Here is a 12,223-nt window from a genome sequence, read left to right as displayed (position 1 = left end):
GAGAGAGAGAGAGAGAGAGAGAGAGAGAGAGAGAGAGAGAGAGAGAGAGAGAGAGAGAAGAGAAAGAGAGAGTTTTAGGAGAATGTAAGACCAGTGGGTAACAAAACAGAACGTACAGAAGAAGGAGGAAGAGATTAAGAAAAGAAAAATAACAATCGGACTAGAAGGAGAAGGAGAGCACAAATGAGAGAGAACGGGATTCGAAAGACGGTTTTAAGAGAGAGGAGGGGGAGACTTGTAGAAAAACACCACCTACATATTTCAGTACATTAGCGTTTATGTTGTGGTTTCTTGTGGTTTTCATTCTGCAACATACTCTTGTAAACTGATCAAGGATTCGTCTATATTACTAAACCCTCACTAACCCTTCCCTTCTTCCTCCCACCAGTCTCCCGTTTGAATTATATTACTAAAAACCCTCACTAACCCTTCCCTTCTCCCCTCCCTCCAGTCTCCCGTTTGGACACGCCCATTGAGTCTCTGGATGACCTCAGCAACCAGTACAAGGTGCAGTACGCGCCCATGAACGGTACCTCCACCATGACCTACTTCGAGCGCATGGCCTACATCGAAAAGAAGTTCTACGAGTAAGTTGACGGAGGTTCTTCTTGCGGGTTCTCTCGGTTCTTATTTGTAGGTGTAGAGTTTTTGACGTGGTTCTTCTTCTGGTTAATATCTTTTTTTTTTACTTAGGTTCTGTTTCATTCCTTGCGTTTGTTTTGGTGAGGTGAGTGACTTTCTTGGGGCTCATTCGGTTCTACTTTCATCCGTTTCACTCTGGTAGCAGTTTTCGGTTCAATTCTCGTTATTTAAGTCTGTTTTAGTAAGTTGAGGAGCGTTCTTAATCTGGTTCTCTCGGTTTTCGTTTGTGTGTGTTGAGTTCTTGATGTGGTTTTCCTCGATCTCCTCAAATCATGGTTTTTAAGTTATTTTCATTCTGTTTTCATTTTTAAGGAAGTTGAGCATCGTTCTAAGTTCTGGTTCACTGGGTTCTAATTCAGTCAAGCTGTATGTGTAGAGGTTCTTGATGTGGTTCTCCTTCTGGTATCGGGGTAAGGTTCTGTTTTTATACTTTCATTATGTTTGAGTAAGTTGAATGGCGCTCTAGGTTCTGTTTCTCATGTCCTCCCACACTACCTCATTTACTCTTCCTCCCACTCCCTGACCACTGCACCCTGATATCAAAAGGTTAACCCACGTGTCTCCATCTCTGTAATTTCCTCTGTTCTTCTCTCCTCTAGGATCTGGAAGGACATGTCCCTCAACGACTCCATGAGCCCCGTGGAGCGCGCCAAGCTGGCCGTGTGGGACTACCCCGTGAGCGACAAGTACACCAAGATGTGGCAGTCCATGCAGGAGGCGGGGCTGCCAACCACCCTGGAGAGCGCCGTGGAGAGGGTGCGCAAGTCCACCTCGTCCAGCGAAGGGTTTGCGTACCTTGGTGAGTCCTGGAGGGAGACAGGGGTTGGGGGGGGGCAGACAGAGGAGGGTGGGGCTAAGACTGGAGGAGGAACTTGTAAAGGGGAAGAAGAGTGTTTAGAGAGGGGAGAGGGAGTTGAGGGTTAAAGAGGCATGATCAAAGATGTTAAGAGCAAGAAGAATGATTGTTCAGCGGGCACGGGACTGGGGTCTTGCCCAGCCTCGAGGCCACATTTTTGTGGCCTTGTCGTCACCTCGGCCTCGAGGTCAGCTGACGTGTACCAAGGCCTCGCAGTGTTTCTGTGGCTTCATGGTATTCTTTGGTCGACCTCGATCTAGTGGGTTTCTGAAGGCCACGGCCTCGAGGCCTGAGGTGAGGCCTCAGCCCCGTGTCTGGCGTGTCTGGTGTCAAGGGTCAACACAGGCAAGTGCTGAGGCACCCAGGTGCAGGGCAGACGGAAGGACTACCATGGACAGAGGAGCTGACTGAGGGGGGTGAGGGGAATGCATAAGGGCGTAGGGTGCGTGTCAGGAGCTGAGTGTAGCGTGACCTGCAGGCGAGGCCACGGAGATCCGCTACATCCTCCTGACCTCCTGCGACATGCTGGCGGTCGGAGACGAGTTCTCGAGGAAGCCGTACGCCCTGGGCGTGCCCAAAGGCTCGCCCCTCAAGGACCAGCTGTCCGGGGCGTGAGTAACACTGGCGCCCTAAACAACAACAACGCCGCCACTTTTCCCCTCCGTCACCTCCACCAATCGACGTTTGCTCCCCATGTTTTGTCATTTTTTATGTGGAACTAAACCTCCTCAGAGTTTTGTTTTGGAATGCGGTGCAAATATTTATTTTTGGAATGCGGTGTTTTTAAGATGTTTCCCTCAATAAGCCCTGTTTTTGGGTCATGTTTTGAATGCATACATTTTTCACTCGTTCATAATGACCACCAATTTTTTGGCTTATGAAACAATGCATTTTAAACTTTTTGGACGTTTTTTTGCATCTTGACGTCTTGTATTTTTATTTTTTGTGGATTTTGTGTTGGATTTTTCTCTACGAAAGAAACTGCTAAGATTCGAAAAGGAAGACTATAATAAAGACGAAGCTTCGTGAACCACGCAGGACCCCGAGGCACTCACCCTCCCTTGTGTGTGTGTGTGTGTGTGTGTGTGTGTGTGTGTGTGTGTGTGTGTGTGTGTGTGTGTTCGAACGTTTGTTTTACAGGGTATTGTAATATATATACCTACCTACCTACAAACACACACACACACGCCCTGACCCCCGCCCCCGCATGCTCTCAGGTGACGCCACTGACATCCGTTACCTCGTGCTGACCAACTGCGACCTTCAGATCGTGGGCGAGGAGTTCTCTCGCAAACCTTACGCGGTGGCGGTGCAGCAGGGGTCGCCGCTCAAGGATCAGTTTAACGATGCGTAAGTGTTGCGTAGGTCCCTTCCTCACCCTGACCTCCTGTTCCCTTGGCTGTGACTCGTCCTCTCGGTCTCCTCTTGGTACAACCTCAGCTGTCGTAAGTGTTAGGTTGTTGCTATTTCCCTTCGTCTCCTTAAAATATTGTCCCCTTAGATGATTGTTCCTTTGTACCTAGCATAACCTCAGTCCCCCGTGCACCCTGGAACGCCCTCTGGTCAGTTTTATAAGACACTTTGGCTTCTCACATCAACTATTTCTAAAGGTCAAAGAGGGGATCAATCGGGTTCTAATGAGTGGTTCTTTAGGTTCACGGTACAGAAGAAGGGTCAGACTACCACCAGGGTCATAAAACTACTTCTGGAAATGCCCCAAACTCCTAGGAAAGCCTTGTCAAATAGGTGAACTTTGGAGACAAAATTTTTAGCAATACGGCCCATCTTTTTCTTAGTCCAGAAGCCGCCATTTTGCGTCACTCTCTTCCTCCTCGTCATCATGTAGTTCCCCATTGCCTTTTCCGTCTCTTCGTCTAAGCTCACCTATGATGTGTTGGTATGGCTCTACCTCTCAGTCTTCGTTGCCTCGTAGTTCCCCATCTCCTTGTTGTAATTCGTCCCCTTAGTGTATCCATAGCGTGTTGGTATCATTCTTTATTTTCCTGCATACTAGTAGCTTCATATTTTCCCTTAGATGAAGTGTTCTTTCATTGTAGTTCCTCGTTCGCTCATTTAGCTTATCCATGATGTATCGGCGTCCCTCGACCACTTTCTTCGTACCCGTAACTCCATATCGTAATCTTCGTAAACAAACCACCTAAGTCATTATTTTCAACTCTTCAGGAAATCAGAAAAGAACCGTCATCATCTCATTTGGCTTAAGATTCAGGCAGAAATGAAAAGGCCAATTCTAGAACACTCAAACCCCGAACGACGAAGGCAACTATACAAAAATGGGCGTCATATGTTGAAAATTGATGTAGACAAAAACCTGGAAATCCCTGAAAAGTGACTTAGGCGATTATTTTATGAGGGTGACGATATTTTCCCTTAGGACATTGTAGTTCCTAATTTTCTTGTTCTGTTGTCCACGTGGGCCTCGCTGCCGCCTCTCCCACAGTCACCATAGCAGGGTTACCAAATTACCGTATTCACCCACCCAGCACATCGTATTTCCCGGTTCTGAGTCACAGCTATCGCAAACAAACGCCAATAAGTAATGCTTTTAACGAGAACTTTAACTGGAATTTCGTTATCTGTGTGGGTAGGAAAGTTTTGGGCCCTGGAACTGATAAATGCGATGTTTTGAGTACGATAATTTGACAACCCTGCACCATTGTCTTCTGGTCGTCAGGTTTAGGGGCCAGTTTCACAGTTCCCCATGATCGGTTAGTAAGCTCCCAAACCATTACCAGAGCCTTCGAAATTTCCTTGTATAGTGTCTGGTGTTTATATTTAAGTTCACAAATTTGATGAGACTGTACCGGAAAAGTCTTGTGTATTTAGTGTGGCATCGAAGACCTCCCCATTTTGGATTGTATGGGATTCTATAGTTTGGTTCGGGCTGTTACGAAGACACTCTGTTGGACTGTGAAATCGGCTCTTGAACACGCAAGAATCATGATCCCCTTCTTCGCGTTCCTACTTTATTTCACCTCGGCGGATCAGGGAGCCGAAAGTGACCATCGGTTATATTTTCAGTTCAATAAATATTTCAGTGTCCGTTTGCATGACACCTCAAAAGGAATGAACTGTGAGAAATGCCTGGAGCAAAGTGAAGATTTTTTCGCACTTGTCTAAATTATGTTGTTGTTGTTGTCGTAGTTTATGAACGGCTTGTCGTCTAATGCACTATATATGTGTGTGCACGTGTACGTTTTTTGTTATCTGCTGACGTCACGGGAACAAGCATAAAAGGCGGTCATGTGATTTGAAGTGAATTGAATTGAATTTGGTTGGTATTAAAAGACACACTCGCTTCTCACATCAACCATTTCTAAAGGTCAAAGAGGGGGTCAGACGGGTTCCAATGAGTGTTTCTTCAGGTTCACGGTACAGAAGAAGACTCACACTACCACCAGGGTCATAAAACTACCCCTGGAAATGCCCACAACTCCTACGAAAGTGTTGTTAAATGTGTGTTTCTTTAGGTTCACGGTACAGAAGAAGACTCACACTACCCCTGGAAATGCCCACAACTCCTACGAAAGTGTTGTTAAATGTGTGTTTCTTTAGGTTCACGGTACAGAAGAAGACTCACACTACCACCAGGGTCATAAAACTACCCCTGGAAATGCCCACAACTACGAAAGCCTTGTCAAATATGTGTTCTTGGGCGGCGAGATGTCTTGTAATGCGACCCTTTTTAAACTCCTCCGTGCATAACATTTTTTCGCTTCGTTTTTATGCATCATCTAATCTGGTCCATGTGGGCAAATTTTCCGTTGATCTTCAGTCAAACCACGATTTCCGCTGGCAAGCTTCTCATTTGTTTCTTGTTATTGCTGCTGCTGCTGATGGTTAGTAATACCGTCGTCCTTCAGTGAAATCTACCGTAGCTTTGGAAGATCGTGGACACGTCAGAAAACCACGGAAATAGGAGAACCACGCCAGCGGAAATCGTGGTTCGACTGAAGATCCACGGAAAATTTGCCCAGTGTAATAGACCCTTTAGTCACAGCGTTTCCAGATTGCCTTACTCAGCCTCGTCCTTATTCCGATTTCCGACCCAAAAACTGTCTCCTACACCCAAATAACGAGACTCATTTATAGTTATCATTACAATCGTTAATTCCTGATGTCTTTTGGGGATCGTCAAGTGTCAAAAATTAGTTAACACGATGCGCTAAGTACAACAATCTGGCAACGGTGGGAACGAGATTCGATTAGATTCCTTAGTTACTGTCCCCCTTCCCTTTCTTCTTTATTTTATTTGTCTTCAGTTTCATGCTAATTATTCATCATCTAATATGGTTGGCTGGTTTTCTATTCCTGATTTTTTATAGTACTGGATTCCCTTTTCTTTCCCCTCTAAACTCTAACATTCCCATCTTTTATAACGCTTCTCTCCTATATCGTTCTTTTCCTTTCATGGATTTTTCTTCTGATCTTTTTTTTTCCTCTCTTAACTCTCCTTTCTTCATTCCTACTTTCTGTTCCTCCTTCCTTATTTCACCTCATCTGATACCACTTTCCTTTTTACCCTCCTCTCTTATTTTCTTTCGCTTTCCCTCCGTACCTCTTCCTTTCTACCCTTTCCTTTTCTCCTTTAACTCTTGCGCGCCTTTCTTTTAAATCCTCCTTTACTGTTTTTTTCCTTTCCTACCATACTTTTCACCAGTCACTTTTCTTTCCTCTCAAACCTTTTCCTCTGCTCATTTTCTCCTTTCTCTTAATCCTCCTCTCCTCATTCCTCCTCCCACATAACTAAATACCCCATCTCACGCCTCCCCTTCTCTCCCTTCCGTCTCCCGTGCCCCTACACAGGATCCTGAAGCTGCTGAACCAGAGGAAGCTTGAGACACTGAAGGAGCGATGGTGGAATCAGAACCCGGAGAAGAAGACCTGTGAGAAGGATGACGACCAGAGCGACGGCATCAGCATCGAGAACATTGGTGCGTGGAGGATGGATGAGAGGGAGGGAGAGGGAGAGAGGGAGGGAGAGAGAGCAGGGCAGGGCAGGAATAGAAAGAAAGACGTTACATAAGGAAGAAAGGGATAAATGGAGGTTAGTATAGAAAAGTGAAGGTATCAGTATCGAGAGTCTTGGTGCGTGGATGAGGAATGGGAGGAAGGGAGAGAGGGATGAGGGAAGGCCTGGAAGGAAGAAGAAAGTAGGGAAGAAAGGGTAAGGAAAGGAAAAGGAACGTACGAAGGAGGTGTAAGGATGATAGATGAGAAGAAGGGAAAGGTAAAAAGTCTTACGAAGGAGAAGAAAGGAAAGAGAGAGGGAGAGAGGGAGAGTAGGGAAGGAAGAAATACCTACGAAGGGAAAGAAGGGATAAAGGGAGACTAGGAAGGAAGGAAAGCAAAAGGGAAGGAAGGGGAATGATGGAAAGAAGGGTGGATGATGAATGAGAGAAAGGGAGGGAAGGAAGGAGGGAAGGTAGGGAAGGGAAGAAAGACGTACAAAGGGAGGATTGAGACGAAGTGATGGTAGGAAGGAAGGAACGCATAAAGGGAGGAAAGGATGATAGGAAGACGCATGGAAAGATCAGGAAGCGTTAAGGAAAGACAGAGAAAAACTAGGAACGAAAATAAATTATAATAAGGAAAAAGAAAGACTAGGAAAAAAAAATAAGGTACGGCAAGACAAAGATAGGAGAGGAAATAAAAATAAAAATCAAGGGGGGACAAAAAAAGAATAGAACCAAAAATATGATCAGAAAAAACAGAGTAGAAAATGGAAAAAAAGAGTTACCGAGACAAGGTGAAAAGGAGTGAGATAAAATAAAAAGGAAGCATTATGAAGCGACCACTATAACCACACAAGATCTTCCTACCACCCAACCAATACTACCACCTAACCACCACTACCACCCAACTATCACTATCACCCAACCACCTCTACCACCCAACCAATACTACCACCTAGCTACCACTACCAACCAACTATCACTACCACCCAACCACCTCTACCACCCAACCAATACTACCACCTAGCTACCACTACCAACCAACTATCACTACCACCCACCCACCATTTCCACCCAACCAATACTACCACTTAGCTACCACTACCAACCAACTATCACTACCACCCAACCACCTCTACCACCCAGCCAGTACTACCACATAACCACCACTACCAACCAACTATCACTACCACCCAAACACCTCTACCACCCAGCCAATGCTACCACATAACTACCACTACCAACCAACTATCACTACCACCCAACCACCTCTACCACCCAACCAATACTACCATCTAACCACCACTACCACCCAACTATCACTACCACCCAACCACCTCTACCACCCAACCAATACTACCACCTAACCACCACTACTACCCAACTATCACTACCACCCAACCACCTCTATCACCCAGCCAATGCTACCACATAACTACCACTACCAACCAACTATCATTACCACCCACCCACCATTTCCACCCAAACACCGTTCCACTACCACAACCATCACCCTCTCTCCCTCTCTCCTCCAGGTGGTGTGTTCATCGTGATCTTCGTGGGCATCGGTCTGGCCTGCGTGACCCTGGCCTTCGAGTATTGGTGGTACAAGCATCGCAAGACCCCGCGCATCACCGACTCCGGCAGGGTCGTCAACGTGAAGGAGTTCCCGAGCGGCGACGTCCAGAAGACGAACTTTACCTCCGACAAGTCCAACTTCAACACGGAGTACAAGTGAGGAGCCGAGTGTTTACATAGATTCACATAGATCTTTAGGGATGGGTGGGAGAATGTGGGGAGGAGGCTCGTAAGAGGGAAGAAAAGGGTTAAAGGGAAAGAAGTATGAAAGGAAAGGAAATAAAAAGAGAAATGAGAAGAGATTTGAGTGTTAAATATCACCATAAGTAGACCAGGAGAGGGAAATAAGTATGGAAAAAATGAGAGAAGGGACGGAAAGAGGGGATCGTATGTTTGTAATTGTGTGTGTGTGTGTGTGTGTGTGTGTGTGTGTGTGTGTGTGTGTGTGTGTGTGTGTGTGTAACAGTCTTTCATTTTCAAGTAATAATATGTCTGCCTGAAGAGAAAAAAATGTACATAGTTTTGTTTAGAAGTATTTACAAATTAACATAACTTACTCTCTACTGACCCAAATACTAAGTTATCTAGAAAGCAAAATCTACCTTAAGCACTCCACCTTAGCTCCTAGTAACAATGCTCTAACGCACACTCAACGGTCACCCGCCCCAGTCACATTCACGTAACTTGTGTGTGTGTTAGCTCGTCTATTTATATTTAGCCTAACTCAGATTCGCCTGCACTGTGTTTGTTTGTGTGCATAAATGTACATATGATATAAGCTACACTATTGCTAATCTACTTTTTTTCCTTTCCATTAAACGCACTCGCAGTCGCCCATAAACTGTATTAGAGGTAAATAGTTTTAGTTAGTTTGGTATTGTGGGAGTTTTGAGTTTGTTGTATTTTTGTTTGTATGTTTTCTTTTTAGTTACTTATTATGTGAATGTTGCAACCTGTTATACACGCTCGTTCATTCGTCTCACGTCGCCTTGCCTCACTAATCAGCATCCTGAAATGAAAAAAAAAAAAAGAAAAAAAAATGCGACTGAAACACTTAACACGCTTGAAACACGCCTGTTTATTCGCTTCTGATCTAGCTGTGCCTGTCTAACCAGCAACTTCAAGAACTGCACAACTGAAACACTGAACCAGGATGTCAGTGGGTTGTTTATATGTCTGTGATACAACCAAAAGATATGAATGTTGCTCTCTGTTCACCCCACGCTTGCTCATCCGCCTCACGTCTATATAGTCTTGCTTGTCTAATCCACGGTCTAACCAGCTACTATAAACTGCATGACTGGAAAAATAAACCAGCATAATCATCAACGAGTTTATTTACTTGTTCTATAACCTATCAACCTCACGTCTAGTAGTGTTACCAGCTACTATAAACTGCATGACTGAAAAACTAAACCAGCATAATCACCAGCGAGTCTATTTACTTGTTCTATAACCTATCAACCTCACGCTTGTTTATTTACCTCACGTCTAATAGTGTTACCAGCTACTATAAACTGCATGACTGGAAAACTGTACCAGCATAATCATCAGCGAGTTTACTTACTTGTTCTGTAACCTATCAACCTCACGCTTGTTTATTTACCTCACGTCTAATAGTGTTACCTGTTCAGCCAGCATCTTCAAAAACTACGTGATTGAATCTTTTAACCAACCCCTTAAGCCTCTCACACCTTTAACTGCATCTAACTAGCTTATTTTCATGTTTATACCACGTCTTTATATTCACCTCAAGTCTATTATTGCATGCCTCATCATTCCTTCCGTCTTTTCCTACTAATAACCATCTTTAACTTCTTTTCCTCTCGTATGCAAACCTCGCACACTGATTCACCTCTCTATCCGAGCCTCCTTTCATTTCAATTATCTTTCCTTATTGCCTGTCTTTCCCTCTTTTCCCGCTGGTCCTCTCTTTCACTAACGCTCCGGTCGTCTCCTTCCCAAGCAACGACGGCTACGACATCGCTCCTGTGGGCAATCCGTGGTAGGGAGGAGGACGGGTTGCGACGCTGGGTGGTGGGCGGGACTTCGAGCTCCTTCGTTTCAAGTCCTGCATTCCTTTTTCTCGTGGCGTTCCATCTGAAAGCGTAACCCCACCGTCACTACTACTATCCTACTACTACTACTACTACTACTACTACTGCGACTGCTTCTACATTATCCATACATTCGATATTTTTCTAAAGTCGTGTATCGGTTCTGTCAGTCAGTTCATTCCGGCTTCATTACTCGCTTCGTTGAGGTTTTCTGTGTTTCGAGGCTTCTGTGCTTCGTTCGAGCTCGTTTCAGCTTGGTAAGGGTGACTATATTTATTTTTATAACGGTGGATGTATTCTTACAATGAGCTGAAGGAACGGTCTTAAAATTCCATCTTTTTGTGAGTTTTTATTATCTATTTTGGACGTTATTTACTCTCAGTCGTATTAGGAAGCTACCAAGATGAGTAAAATCTAGTGTAGTAAGCAAGGCAGGTGTTGAAACTGGAGTGGATTCATGAAAGCAGGTAGACGATCAAACCAAAAAAAATCAACAAAACCACGCTTTGAAAAATGGCCCCAAAAGACAAATTAGCCACATTGTTCTTAAGGGTGGCTAAAACGACGCTTAAAAAATCAGGCGTTAAAATTATTGATGCATATGATCGGGCTGGGTAGAGACTAGCAAGCAAAAACATCGACTATTAAACATCACGCTTTTCCAAATTATCCTCCTTATTCGACGCATGGTTAAAATGTTGCTCCCGAAAAATGATGTTACACGGCCCCTGAAACCCATTAGCAAGGAAAAAGGAAAATAATAAAGAAACAGGAAAATAATATAGAAATGTGGAGAAATGGGAAAAAAGGGTAATGGAAGTAGGAGAATGATAAAGGTGAAAAAATGGGGAAAATGAAAATGGAAATAGGAAAATAGGGCAGAAAGATGGAGAAATGGGAAAAAGGGGAATGGAAATAGAAAATAATATAGAAAGATGGAGATATGGGAAAAAGGGAAATGAAGATAGGAAAATATATAGAAAGATGGAAAAATAGAAAATGTACACGGAGGGAAATGAAAATAGGAAAATAATACAGAGATAGAGAAATGGGAAGAGGGAAATGGAAATCAGAAAAAAATATAGGAAGATGAAGATTATTACTGAATATTCGTTTTAAGTTATACGTTAATAAGTCTAGAGTTTGTTTTTATGAAGAATACTAGATACGTTTCTTGTATAATATTTTGCAGCACATTGGATTTTTTTTTTTTTTTTTTTGGTCTGTTTTGGTCTGTCTGTTTTGGTTAGTCACCCTTTCCAAGCCATTCAACCATTAACTCTATCGATCTTTTGCTCATTACCAATATATTTGTACCGAGGGAGAAGGGTGGGCGTGAGGTGTACATAGCTAACGAGAGAGACAAATTAGGTGATATTTAGTATTTAGCGAAGCTGTATACGTGTCGGTGTTTTGCCATAGAGGTTATATATAGTCGAGAGTGTTCCTGTTATACCCACGAAGATGTTTATGAAGAAGGTATAGCTCTAGGGTTTGTTCGACAGTTCATGCGCACCACAGCCAGCCTACGTGTGAACTTAAGCCACGCCCCTTTTCTATAGAGTCATTGGTGATTGATTGAGGTTATGTTTTGTTTTAGACATTAAGCCATGCCCCTTTTCTATAGAGTCATTGGTGATTGGTTGAGGTTATTTATGTTTTGTTTTAGACAGAGAGATGAAGTAAACCTTGAAAATAATAACACGCAAGAAAAGAAGGTGAGGTTTAGAGGAATGCGTCATCGGGTGGCGTCTATTGTTTTAAGAAGGTGAGGTTTAGAGAAACGGGCTTACTGGTGGAGTCTATTGTTTTGAGAAGAGAAGGTGGGGTTTAGAGGAATGGGCTTACTGGTGGAGTCTATTGTTTTGAGAAGAGAAGGTGGGGTTTAGAGGAATGGGTTTACTGGTGGAGTCTATTGTTTTAAGAAGAGAAGGTGAGGTTTAGAGGAATGGGTTTACTGGTGGAGTCTATTGTTTTAAGAAGAGAAGGTGGGGTTTAGAGGAATGGGCTTACTGGTGGAGTCTATTGTTTTAAGAAGAGAAGGTGAGGTTTAGAGGAATGGGTTTACTGGTGGAGTCTATTGTTTTGAGAAGAGAAGGTGGGGTTAGAGGAAT

General features: G+C 43.8%; 1 protein-coding gene across 50 annotated transcripts in view; it reads left to right on the top strand.

Annotated features, from left to right (window-relative positions):
* LOC127002063 (ionotropic receptor 25a-like) overlaps nucleotides 1-12,223 on the top strand; it is a 43,491-nt gene that overhangs the window by 30,073 nt on the left and 1,195 nt on the right. For 7 of the 50 annotated variants that reach the window (XM_050867475.1, XM_050867469.1, XM_050867451.1 and 4 more), the window contains exons 16-21: nucleotides 452-587; nucleotides 1,242-1,441; nucleotides 2,716-2,848; nucleotides 6,326-6,453; nucleotides 8,010-8,208; nucleotides 10,019-12,152. In XM_050867475.1, coding sequence (XP_050723432.1) covers nucleotides 452-587; nucleotides 1,242-1,441; nucleotides 2,716-2,848; nucleotides 6,326-6,453; nucleotides 8,010-8,208; nucleotides 10,019-10,061 — 839 coding nt within the window. In that variant the 3' untranslated portion in view covers nucleotides 10,062-12,152. Of the gene's footprint in view, nucleotides 1-451; nucleotides 588-1,241; nucleotides 1,442-2,715; nucleotides 2,849-6,325; nucleotides 6,454-8,009; nucleotides 8,209-10,018; nucleotides 12,208-12,223 lie in introns of all 50 variants that reach the window. The other 43 variants (XM_050867479.1, XM_050867462.1, XM_050867470.1 and 40 more) reach the window with 20 other exon arrangements.

The sequence above is a fragment of the Eriocheir sinensis genome, chromosome 22 (assembly GCF_024679095.1).
Source record: "Eriocheir sinensis breed Jianghai 21 chromosome 22, ASM2467909v1, whole genome shotgun sequence".
NCBI lineage: Eukaryota > Metazoa > Arthropoda > Malacostraca > Decapoda > Varunidae > Eriocheir > Eriocheir sinensis.
This window is presented reverse-complemented; position numbering and strand designations above follow the sequence as displayed.